General features: G+C 39.1%; 1 protein-coding gene across 1 annotated transcript in view; it reads left to right on the plus strand.

Moving 5' to 3' along the window:
- LOC126163034 (exostosin-3) overlaps window positions 1-12837 on the plus strand; it is a 130886-nt gene that overhangs the window by 42557 nt on the left and 75492 nt on the right. The window contains exon 5 of the mRNA XM_049919907.1: window positions 2951-4129. Within this exon, the coding sequence (XP_049775864.1) occupies window positions 2951-4129 (1179 nt within the window). The remainder of the gene's footprint in view (window positions 1-2950; window positions 4130-12837) is intronic.

Below are 12837 nucleotides of genomic sequence, written 5' to 3' on the forward strand. Positions count from 1 at the left end.
ACATTGCTGGTGGTGTTTGTGGAAGTGTCAGTCATTTCTCTCTCTAGCTCTTTTTTATACGACTATTTTTGGTAAGTAATTGTATATATTTATGTGTTGGCCTTCCATAAATGTACAAGTAATATTACTTTTTATTTGAATAGAATTTTCTATACTTCACAGATGTATTTCTATGTGGTTAGTGGCACTAACCACTGACCTCCTCCTACATCCGGTGAATTTTCTTCTCCATCCAATACGTCTCACCAGAAAAGAGTAACAGAGGAAGAATGTTACTGAATATTATTTGATAAAATTCCTTTTAGTGACAACAGACTTGACAGAGATGAAAGTGATCTGACATTCACTACAGATTGTGCATCTTCTAATTTTGTTTACAGTTGCATGTTGAGCAGTAGTGATTCTGAGGATAACAGCGAAAGTGATGAGACAAGTGAAAATAATGCAGTGCCCTCTCTGTTCCATCAACATTGATGATATATGGGGCCACAGGTGTTGGCCAAGTGCCATTGTTTATCAGAAAAAATGATGTGGTTGCAGAAATAAAGAACAAACTGAACCTGAAGTCAGTTATTTTGCGAGTTTTTTGATGAAACGTCAAGAAACTACACAGTGTTTCAAAGCAATTTGTATGCAACACAGACAGGCAACTCTTTTGTTCCCACCAATGGATATAAAATATTGTTTGATAGGTTATGAGTATGGAGCTGTATTGAGGGTTTTCCCAAAACTAGTAAACACATCATCAACATCTGCTCCACTAACTATTAAAACTGCAATGTATGTGCTAACACAGTCATTTGCCAACTGTCGTAACTTGTATGAGATCAAGAATTATATAGACACTTTAGTGCTCTATTTTGTCTATAGACAAAACTACGTCATTGCGTGGGAATTACGGAAAAACCTACCTGCAGATATTACTGCAGGACTGATCCAGACCCTAGTGAAAGTTATACATCACAGTTAATATCAGTATAAAGATTTAGTCAGTTACTGAGTAACTTACATCTCGGGGATTATTCTGTGGCTCCTGACAGAAACAGTCAGAATTATGACAAACTATACAAACTCCGTCTGCTGCTAGATTGTTTGAACAGGAAATTCCAAGACTCTCGCTATTGATTAAGCAATGGTTAAATTCAAGGGCAGGTCATCTTTCAAACATGAGAAACAGACCTATAAAGAGGGGGTACAAAGTGTGGATGTTATGTGATGAATTATCATACAACTTGAAAATTTATATTTGTACAGGAAAAGTTTCACAGTCCTTGGTAGTGGGATTAGGATTGAGCATGGTTCTAAATTTAACAAGTGACCTTCATGGAAAGAAACATATTATCTTTATGGACAGTTGCTTTACATCATATGATGAGTTCAGGAACCTACATTCCAATAGTCGGCACACTCATGGAACAATAAATTCCAGAAAGAAAAAAGGAACTTGAGAGAGGATAATTTGACTACAGAATTAGTAATGATGGGTTAGTTATCTGTAGATATAACAGGTCAGTCAACATGATTTCTACATGTCATGCACCACTGGATCAAGTGCCCACAGTGAATCACAGGATAAAAGATTACAATTTCGGTATGAATTGTGTTGATAATTTTTATTGAGTGAAGGCAGACTATGTTACAGATAGAAAAAGCAAGAAATATTGCTTGAGATTGTTCTTTCAGTTTATATCACAATAATGAAATCAAAATGTTACTATGGATAAAATTTGAAATATGTAAATTATTGGTCACACCTCTCAAGGGTAAATTTTTAGGGCTTTTACCTGCCCCTCAAAGAGTTAATCCATGATGGTGCAATCACTGATGGGATGTGAAACTCTAATTTTCCTTCCTTTTCAATGACCTTTTTTACAACTTTCTCATATAACAGAAATTGTAAAAATAATTTTTTCGGAAGAGTCAGGATAGACATATCGTAAGATTAGTTGTGTGCTTCATTAAACTGAATGAAATTTAAAAAGAATTTCTTCATAGTTATTATTGTGCAAGAAGATTCTCCATTGTAATCATATGAGACAATTGTAATCATATGAGAAACACATCAGTTGAAAATGCTTCATTGTACCTGTCAAATAAGTTGTGTAAGTAGCCCCTGCTAGAGAATCATATAAAAGCACAAAGGTTATATATGGAGGGGGTAGTGGTGGTGGGGGGGGGGGGGGGGGAGAGGGGGTCAAAGGATAGGCTTCTTACTTTCTGTCTCAGAATAATCTTGTTGGAAATATTGGTTGCCGCCAATGGCCATTGCATTTTTTAACTATACTGGAAGTATCTAAAGTCATATTATGCTTGCTTACAGTCATATTGGCCTCATATGTGGGATTGATTAATGCAGTCAAAGTTGGTGGTTTATCCTACCTGCTGTTAACACTGACCTTATATTCCTTGTGGACAGTAGCTGCACCCAAAGCAAATAGATCTTGAAAAGCTTCTTTGCAAACAGTGGATTGTGGTTCTTACTTGATGTCCATGTAGATCCAGTACGCTGTTGGTAGTTTGTCTGTTGAATTTTCTTGTTCAGAGACAAGTACTCTGCAAGTTTCCATCCATGAACTATGGGTCCACATCAAAGCAGTCTAGGAAGGAACTATCCCTGGAAGAGAAGGTTAGAGTTTAAATTACCCTTCAGTATTAAGATCATTAGAGATGGATGTCCCCGCAAAAGATCCCTGATCTTTTCCTGTCAGTGGAATCTTTTGTAGAAGTTGTTGTGTAACACCACTCACTTCTGTCTTCCTTAGTGTGAGGTTCTTACAGAGTACTAAAAATACATAGTTTTGTGATTGCATATTTTTGAAATATAGCAATTTTCTTAAATTTAAGTGCATATGTTTAATATTTCTGTTTTGTTTGTATCTGTGTAATGTTTACTGCCATTTGCAATTCAGTTTTAAATGTATCTCTAGTATTTTTTTCTTCTTTTTTGCAGGCTCAAGTTTCTCACCGTGAAGCAGTGCAGAGGAACACTCCAGAACTGGCACTTCCAGGACGTCTCTTGCCAGACATGCTTCCAGAACACCTCCCAGCCATTCCTCCAGAATCAATTCATTTATGTCAGATGCATAATTGTTTCGATCACTCTCGATGCTCTTTAGTGTCAGGTTTTCCAGTGTTTCTGTATGATCCAGATAAGTTTCCTATAGCCAGTGCTGGCTGGGAAGTTGAGGGATTTGTGAAGACAACACTAAAACAAACTCTTGGCTACAATCCTCACTATACATCAGAACCCACTGAGGCGTGTTTATTTGTAGTGCTAGTAGGTGAAACTTTAGCAGTTTCAAGTACTAATATCAGTCAGCAACCTATATCAACTGAAGCATTGCACAAATTACCATTCTGGGGTGGTGACGGCCGTAACCACATCCTCCTAAACCTGGCGCGCAGTGGGAGCACTGGACGGCGAGACTTAGCCACTGGAAGTCAGGATGCTTTCAAGGGTGTTGATACTGGACGAGCTATTATTGTGCAGTCAACATTTTTAAGGTCCAGATTTCGACACAATTTTGACGTGATAGCTCCTCCCGTGCTGGGACCGCCTGGAGGAGATGTGTGGCAAGATTGTCCGCGGATGGTGCCAGCTCGCAGAAAAATTCTGATTTCATTTCAAGGTGAATTGAGGAAGCTGTCAAACAGAACTGTAAAAGAAATAAGCAGTACAGCGTATGTTGATGATCTTGATGGTAATGTGGATAGTTATCACAAGACCGAGCATAATAAAAAACGTGACAGTTATTATACACAGGACATTGACACATTTATTGTAGAGCACCTCAAGAGAATGGAGAGGGGTTCCACATCAGACAAGTTTCTGTTTCAGTTTGAGTGTTTGCTTTCGCCAGTGAGAGGAAGGACAGGTGCAGGGGATATTTTAGGGGAGTGGAGACTCTGTGGAACAGAATCATCACGATTAAGTGTGCTCAAGGAATCTACATTTGTGTTGATTATTGCACCAGTGGGTGGAGAAGTATTGTCAACAGCACCAATGCAACTACGTATTTATGAAGCTCTTAAGGCTGGTGCTGTGCCTGTTGTTCTGGGCGGAGATCAGGCACTCCTTCCTTTTGATGAGGTTATTGACTGGAGGAAAGCTGCAATTCTGCTTCCAAAAGTGAGTAGCAATTTAAGAGTTTGTACACAGTTCTATGATAATCATTAACCATTTTCACGTATTGCTGGGTAAGGGCCATTTCCACAGATGACAACCTTCCTCTCTCTGTTCGAGTTTTTCCTGCCCGTTTATTGTAGTCTATCATCTTCTGTTAGGCAGTCACTTTATCACCTTCATTATTTGTCTGGAAGAATCCAACAAAAAATTTCTTTAGCCCATATTTCACCATTTTATCTGGCTGTATGACCAACTGATCTTTATTTGAATTTCACAGCAGTCACTTTGACAACCTCATATACTTTCATCCTGAGTCTCATTGACTGGTCTGTAAATTGTATCCATGCCAAACTATGCCAGTAATCTATAGAAAACAAGAAATTAAAAAAAAAATTATAAAATTTCATAAACAACTAAAACAGAAGGTACAGTGGGACATTAGTTTTGTAGATTACTATAAAGCTCTCCCTCTCCCTACGAACCATGGACGTTGCCATTGGTGGGGAGGCTTGCGTGCCTCAGCAATACAGATAGCTGTACCATAGATGCAACTGCAATGGAGGGTTATCTGTTGAGAGGCTAGCAAACGTGTGGTTCCTGAAGAGTGGCAGCAGCCTTTTCAGTGGTTTCAGGGCAACAGTCTGGATGATTGACTGATCTGGCCTCGTAACATAAACCAAAACGGCCTTGCTGTGCAGGTACTGCAAACAGCTGAAAGCTAGGGGAAGCTACAGCCGTAATTTTTCCCAAGGGCATGTAGCTTTACTATATGGTTAAATGATGATGGCGTCCTCTTGGATAAAGTATTCTGGAGGTAAAATAGTCCCGCATTTGGATTTCTGAGTGGGGACTACTTACGAGGATGTCATTATCAGGAGAAGGAAAACTGGTTTCTACAGATAGGAGCACGGAATGTCAGATCCCTTAATTGGGTAGGTAGGTTAGAAAATTTAAAAAGGGAAATGGAGAGGTTAAAGTTAGATATAGTGGGAATTAGTGAAGTTTGGTGGCAGGAGGAACAAGACTTCTGGTCTGGTGAATACAGGGTTATAAATAGAAAATCAAATAGGGGTAATGCAGGAGTAGGTTTAATAATGAATAAAAAAATAGGAGCGTGGGTAAGCTATCGTAGCCAAGATAGACACGAAGCCCATGCCTACTGCAGTAGCATAAGTTTAAATGCCAGCTAGCTCCGTAGATGACAAAGAGATTGAAGATATGTACGATGAGATAAAAGAAATTATTCAGATAGTGAAGGGGGATGAAAATTTAAGTCACGGAGGACTGGAACTCGATAGTAGAAAAAGGAAGATAAGGAAATGTAGTTGGTGAATAAGGAATGGGGGTAAGGAATGAAAGAGGAATTTTGCAAAGAGGATAACTTAATCATAGCTTAAGAATCATGAAAGAAGGTCGTATATATGGAAGAGGCCTGCAGACACTGGAAGGTTTCATATAGATTATATAATGGTAAGACAGAGATTTAGGAACCAGTTTTTAAATTGTATGACATTTTAAATTGTAAGACCACAATCTATTGGTTGTGAACTGTAGATTAAAACTGAAGAAACTGCAAAAACGTGGGAATTTAAGGAGATGGGACCTGGATAAACTTAAAGAACCAGTGGCTGTAGAGTGTCTCAGAGAGAGCATTAGGGAATGATTGACAAGAACAGGGGAAAGAAATACAGTTGAAGAAGAATGGGTAGCTTTGAGAGATGGAATAGTGAAGGCAGCAGATGATCAAGTAGGGAAAAAGACAAGGGCCTAGTATAAATCCTTGGGTAACAGAAGATATATTGCATGTAATTGATGAAAGGAGCAAATATAAAAATGCAGTAAATGCAGCAGGCAAAAAGGAATACAAACGTCTCAAAAATGAGATCGACAGGAATGCAAAATGGCTAAGCAGGGATGGCTAGAGGACAAATGTAAGGATGTATAGGCATGTATCACTAGGGAAAAGATAGATGCTGCTTACAGGAAAATTAAAGACACAATTGGAGAAAAGAGAACCACTTGTATGAATATCAAGAGCTCAGATGGAAAACCAGTTCTAAGCAAGGAAGGGTAAGCAGAAAGGCGGAAGGCATATGTAGAGGGTCTGTACAAGGATGATGTACTTGAGGGCAATATTATGAAATGGAATAGGACATAGATGAAGATGAAATGGGAGATATGATACTGCATAGAGCATTTGACAGACCACTGAAAGACCTAAGTCGAAACAAGGCCCCAGGAGTAGACAACATTCCCTTAGAACTACTGATGGCCTTGGGAGAGCCAGCCCTGACAAAACTCTACCATCTGGTGAGTAAGATGTATGAGACAGGCGAAATACCCTCAGACTTCAAGAAGAATATAATAATTCCAATCCCAAAAAAAGCAGGTGTTGACAGGTGTGAAAATTACTGAACTATCAGTTTAATAAGTCACAGCAGCAAAATACTAACACGAATTCAATACAGACGAATTAAAAAATTGGTGGAAGCCAACCTCCGGTAAGATCAGTTTGGATTCCATAGGAATGTTGGGACACATGAGGCAAAACTGACCCTGCAACTTATCTTAGAAGATAGATTAAGGAAAGGCAAACCTACATTTCTAGCATTTGTAGACTTTGGCAAGGCTTTTGACAATGTTGACTGGAACACTCTCAGATTCTGAAGGTGGCAGGGGTCAAATACAGGGAGTGAAAGGCTATTTACAATTTGCACAGAAATCAACTATGGGAGTCATAAGAGTTGAGGGAAATGAAAGGGAAGCAGTAGTTGAAAAGGGAGTGAGACAGGGCTGTAGCCTATCCCAGATGTTATTCAATCTGTATACTGAGAAATCAGTAAATGAAAAGAGAGAGAGAGAGAGAGAGAGAGAGTAGGAATTAAAATCCATGGAGAAGAAATAAAAACTTTGAGGTTTGCTGATGACATTGTAGTTCTGCCAGAGAGCGATGGATGTGGGAGAGCGGTTGAGCAGAATGGACAGTGTCTTGAAAGGAGGATATAAGATGAACATCAACAAAAGCAAAACGAGGGTAATAGAATGTAGTCAAATTAAATCAGGTGATGCTGAGAGACTTAGGTTAGGAAATGAGACACTAAAAGTAGTAGATTAGTTTTGCTACTTGGGGAGCAAAATAACTGGCAGTGCTCGAAGTAGAGAGGATCTAAAATGTAGACTGGCTATGGCAAGGAAAGCATTTCTGAAGAAGAGAAATTTGTTGACATTGAGTATAGATTTAAGTGTCAGGAAGTCTTTTTTGAAAATATTTGTATGGAGTGTAGCCATGTGTGGAAGTGGAACATGGATGAAGATGGGTAGATCACGTAACTAATGAAGAGGTACTGAATCTAATTGGGGAGAAGAGGAGTTTGTGGCACAACTAGACTAGAACAAGGGATTGGTTGTTAGGACATATTCTGAGGCATCAAGGGATCACCAATTTAGTGCTGGAGGGCAGCATGGAGGGTAAAAATCGTAGAGGGAGACCAAGGGAAGAAGCTTGCACAAGATAGAGTAGCATGGAGAGCTGCATCAGACCAGTCTCTGGACTGAAGACTACAACATAAAATGCTCTCTCTCTGTTATGTTGATAAGTATTAGCTTTCTTTTTGCATAACTAAATGAATCTTAAATTATCAGGACCCTTTCAGAAAATGTAAATTTTATGGAGTATTATATTAGCTTTTTGCAGTACTGCCTGCTAGTTTTCTTCATGTTGTATGGAAAATGTAATGTTTTCTTCCTGTTTTGTATCTGACATGTCAATTGTAAAATGTTTTCCTACTACTGCTACTGCTACTTTCTTCTTCCCAGCTCTTTTGAATCTGAACTTCACTTATATATTAAATATATTAAAAAACTCATGATACCTCTTCCATCCTCCAATTTCTTTGCCTTTGTTTCTCACACATAAAGCTGATGACGACTGCAGTACCATCCAGTGAATACTGATCACAAGCTCTGTGATGCCTATTGGCCACTTTCAGTAAGAAAATGCATTATGCTGCTTGCGTGAGATAAAGCTTGTTTATTTAGTTTTCCAACCAAGTAGGGAATGATATTGTTATTTTTAGGAAAATACTTGGTTGGGTTCTTGGAAAAGGACATGACCAATTTCCTTCCTCACTCTTCTCAACCTAAGCTTATGCTCTATCTCTAGGGATCTTTCACTCTCAGTGGGATGATAAATCTCAGTTGTTTTCTTCATGATACCCTTAACAATGGTATCACTCAGTAATACAAAATAAAACAATGGAAAATCCAGGATGGAATAATGACAAGCTAGGAATCAGCATCTTTGCTATGTGATGAGTAGCAATCTACCCTTTTCATAATACTGTCAAAATACAAAATAATTTTGTTTCCAAGTTTTTGTTGGTTATTGTCATCATTCATAAAACTTCTGGCTGGGATTACAGTCATCAGTAGATAATGCCAACTAATGCAATTCATCTTGAACAGATATAACAGAGAAAGTTGCCAAATGAATGATCACTGCCTCATAAGATGCATCTTAATCTATACCACCCACAAATAAAACTACTTTTTTGCTGTTCTGTCTGCCATATTTACAAAATATGTGTCTTTGAATTTACATTATTGTTCATGGTAAAATACCTGAATATGGTCTCTTAGTTGTGAAATACTGCTCTTATAATTACGGTATGATTGCTATGTGCCAATCACAACAGTGCTGTGAGCAGCCGCATGAATAGTCCTCTGTGACCCCAATGCATTGGAGATTTTTTCTTTTTCTTTACCCTTGTACATCTGAAGATGTTCTACAGGGTGTTCCACATAAAACCGGCATGCTTCACACCCGAGATTCAGGTAAAAAATAAACTAACTGAAAATGAATAGACAGTATATATACACACACACACAAAGTTGTCTGTATGTAAAAGGTGTGGAGGTTGTGACCATGGGCATCCAGGCATAACTGACTTTGTGTATGATGTCATGTTGTTAATTCAGTTTCTCTAGTAATGTTTTGTATAACATTGTCTGTTGTACGAAGATTGTCAGCATACACTTCACTTTTTAATGCGACCCATAAATAAAAATTGTATGATGTTAACTCCGTGTATCTCGGGGGGCCAATACTTTGGTTGGATATGTGAGCAGTTACTCCATCTTGTCGGAAAGACCGTCAGAGACAGAGCACCTCGTGTTCCTGCTGCTAATAAGACGAGTACACCATTCGTTTGTTATATATTTTTATGAGCTTCCAACAGGAGCAACTTATTTACAGATACTTGTGCAGTTACTCGATTATTTTGTAACTTCTTGCATGCTCCAGTGTTTACTAGGCACAAGCTTTTATTTTAATAATAGTGTAGCATACAGGACCGCCATTGCTGTCGAACCTTGTATCGACCCTCGTATCATACAGGCTTTCGTTTGCTTTGGTTAATGTAGCTCAGTGTCGGATTCACAGAGGGTGGACTTGCTGGTAGTTGGGAGCTCCTACTTTAGACGCGTAATGGGCCCCCTTTGGAATATGGCTGCCAAGGTGGGGAAGGAAGCCAGTGTGTGCTCTGTGTTCATACCATGGGGAGTCATTCTGGATGTGGAAAGGGTGCTTCCGGATGCCATGAAGAGAACAGGGTGTAGCCAACTGCAGGTGGTGGCTCATGTTGGTATCAATGACATGTCACTTTGGATCGGAGGAGATTCTCTCTGGTTTCGGGCGGCTAGCGGAAATGGTAAAGACTGCCAGTCTTGCTTGTGAGATTAAGGCAGAGATCACCATCTGCAGCATCATTGATAGAACTGACTGCGGTCCTTTGGTGCAGAGCTGAGTGGAGGGTCTGAATCAGAGGCTCAGGCGGTTTTGTGACCGTTTAGGCTGCAGATTCCTTGACTTGTGGCATCAGGTGGTGGGTTTCCGGGTTCTGCTTAATATGTCAGGGGTACACTACACACAGGAGGTGGCTACATGGGTAGCGGGGGTTGTGTGGAAGGGACTAGGCAGTTTTTTAGGTTATACGGTCTCAGGGAACCACAGAAAGAGCGTCTGTCTAAATGGGGGCAGGTAAAACACAGTAAGGTAGTTGTAGAAACGATCAGTATTGTAGTTGTAAATTGTCGTAGCTGTATTGGGAAAGAACCGTAGCTCCAAGCCCTAATAGAAAGCACTGAAGCTCAAAGAGTTATAGGTACAGAAAGGTGGCTAAAGCCGGAAATAAGTTCAGCCAAAATTTTGTCAAACAATCTAACAGTGTTCAGAAAGAGTAGATTAAATACAGTTGGTGGTGGAGTATTTATTGCTGTCAGAAGTAGTTTGCCTTGTACTGAAATTGAAGTAGATAGTTCCTGCGAATCAGTATGGGTAAAAATTATACTTGACAATTGACCTAAACTATTAATTGGATCGTTTTTCCGACCCCCCCCCCCCCCCCCCCCCAGGCTTTGAAGAAATAGTTGCTGAACAGTTCAAAGAAAATTTAGTCTCATTTCAAATAGGTATCCCACTCATACAGTTATAGTCGGTGGTGACTTCAATCTATGCTTGATATGCTGGAAAAATTGTACATTTAAAGCCGGTGGCAGGCATAAAATGTCATCCGAAATTGTACGGAATGCTTTCTCAGAAAATTATTTTGAACAATTAGTTCAAGAGCCCACTCGAAGTGTAAATGTTTACGAAAGCATACTTGACCTCTTAGCAACAAATAATTCTGGACAAATAGTGAGTATCGTGACGAATACAGGGATTAGCAATGACAAGGCAGTTGCTGCTAGGCTGAATGCTGTAACACCTACCACCATAAAAAAAAATGCAAAGTATAAAAAAGTTTATTTAAATGCTTTTAGTACCGTTTTAAGAGACAGTCTTCACTCCTTCTGATCTGATAATGTAAGCATAGAAAAGTTGTGGAAAGATTTCAGAGAGATAGTATCAACAGCAATTGAGGGATATATACCACATAAATTACTAAGTGATGTTCCTGATCCTCCATGCTACACAAAACGGGTCAGATCACTGTTACAGAAGCAGCGAAAAAAGCATGCCAAATTTAAAAGAACCCCACTATCCTCAAGACTGGCAAAGTCTTACTGAAGTTAAAAAAATAGTGTGTACTTCAGTGTGAGATGCTTTTAATAATTTCCATAACAAAACTCTGTCTCGAAATCTGGCAGAAAAGCCAAAAAGATTCTGGTCATACTTTGCACACCGGTGGCAAGATGCAATCAATACCTTCACTGCACAGTAACAATGGTGAAGTCACTGATGACAGTGCCACTAAAGCAGAGTTATTAAACACGGTTTTCTGAAACTTCTTCACCAAAGAAGACGAAGTAAATATTCCTGAATTCAAATCAAGAACAACTGCCAAGTTGAGAAATATAGAAATAGATATCCTTGGTGTCATGAAGCAGCTTAAATCACTTAATAAAGGCAAGGCTTCCGTTCCAAATTGAATACCAGGTGGGTTTCTCTCAGAGTATGCTGATACAATAGCTCCATATTTAGCAATTATACACAACCGCTCGCTCACAGAAAGATGTGTACCTACAGACTGCAAAATTGCTCAAATCACACCAATACCCAAAAGGGGAAGTAGGAGTAATCCATTGAAGTACAGGCCCGTATCACTAATGTTGATTTGCAGAAGGGTTTAGTAACGTATATTGTATTCGAAAATTATGAAGTACCTCAAAGAAAACAATTTATTGACACACAGCCAAGCGCAGATTCAGAAAATATCGTTCTTATGAAACACAACTAGCTCTATATACTAATGAAGTAATGATTGCTATCAACAGGGGATGTCAGATGGATTCCATATTTTTTGATTTTCATAAGGCTTTAGACACTGTTCTTCTAACCAAACTGCATGCCTATGGAATATTGCCTCAGTTGTGCGACTGGATTTGTGATTTCCTGTCAGGAAGATCACAGTTCGTAGTAATAGACAGAAAGTCATCGAGTAAAACAGGAGTAATATCTGGCATTTCCCAAGGAAGTGTTATAGGCCCTCTGTTGTTCCTGATCTGTATTAGTGATATAGGAGACTACCTCAATAGCCGTCTAAGTTTTTTTGCAGATGATGCTGTCATTTACCGTCTTGTAAAGTCATCAGATGACCAAAACAAATTGCAAAATGATTTACATAAGAGTATGGTGTGAAAAGTGGCAATTGACCCTGAATAAAGAAAAGTGTGAAGTTATCCACATGAGTACTAAAAGAAATCCACTAAATTTTGATTGTGCGATAAGTCACACAAATCTGAAGGCTGTAAATTCAACTAAATACTTAGAGATTACAATTACAAATAACCTAAATTGGAACAATCACGTAGATAGTGTTGTGGGTAGAGCAAAGCAAAACTGCAATTCATTGGCAGAACACTTAGAAGGTGCAACAGGTCTACTAAAGAGACTGCTTACATCACACCTGTTTGCACTATTCTGGAGTATTGCTGTGCAGTGTGGGATCCGCATCAGGTGGAACTGACAGATGACATCAAAAAAGTACCAAGAAGGGCGGCTCATTTTGTATTATCGCGAAATAGGGGAGATAGTGCCACAGACATGATATGTAAACTGGAGTGCCAATCATTAAACCAAAGGCGTTTTTCATTGCGACGGGATCTTCTCATGAAATTTCAATCACCAGTTTTCTCCTCCGTTGCGAAAACATTCTGTTGGCACCCACCTACATATGGAGAAATGATATCATGATAAAATAAGAGAAATCAGG

This window comes from Schistocerca cancellata, chromosome 2 (assembly GCF_023864275.1).
Source record: "Schistocerca cancellata isolate TAMUIC-IGC-003103 chromosome 2, iqSchCanc2.1, whole genome shotgun sequence".
Taxonomy (NCBI): Eukaryota; Metazoa; Arthropoda; class Insecta; order Orthoptera; family Acrididae; genus Schistocerca; species Schistocerca cancellata.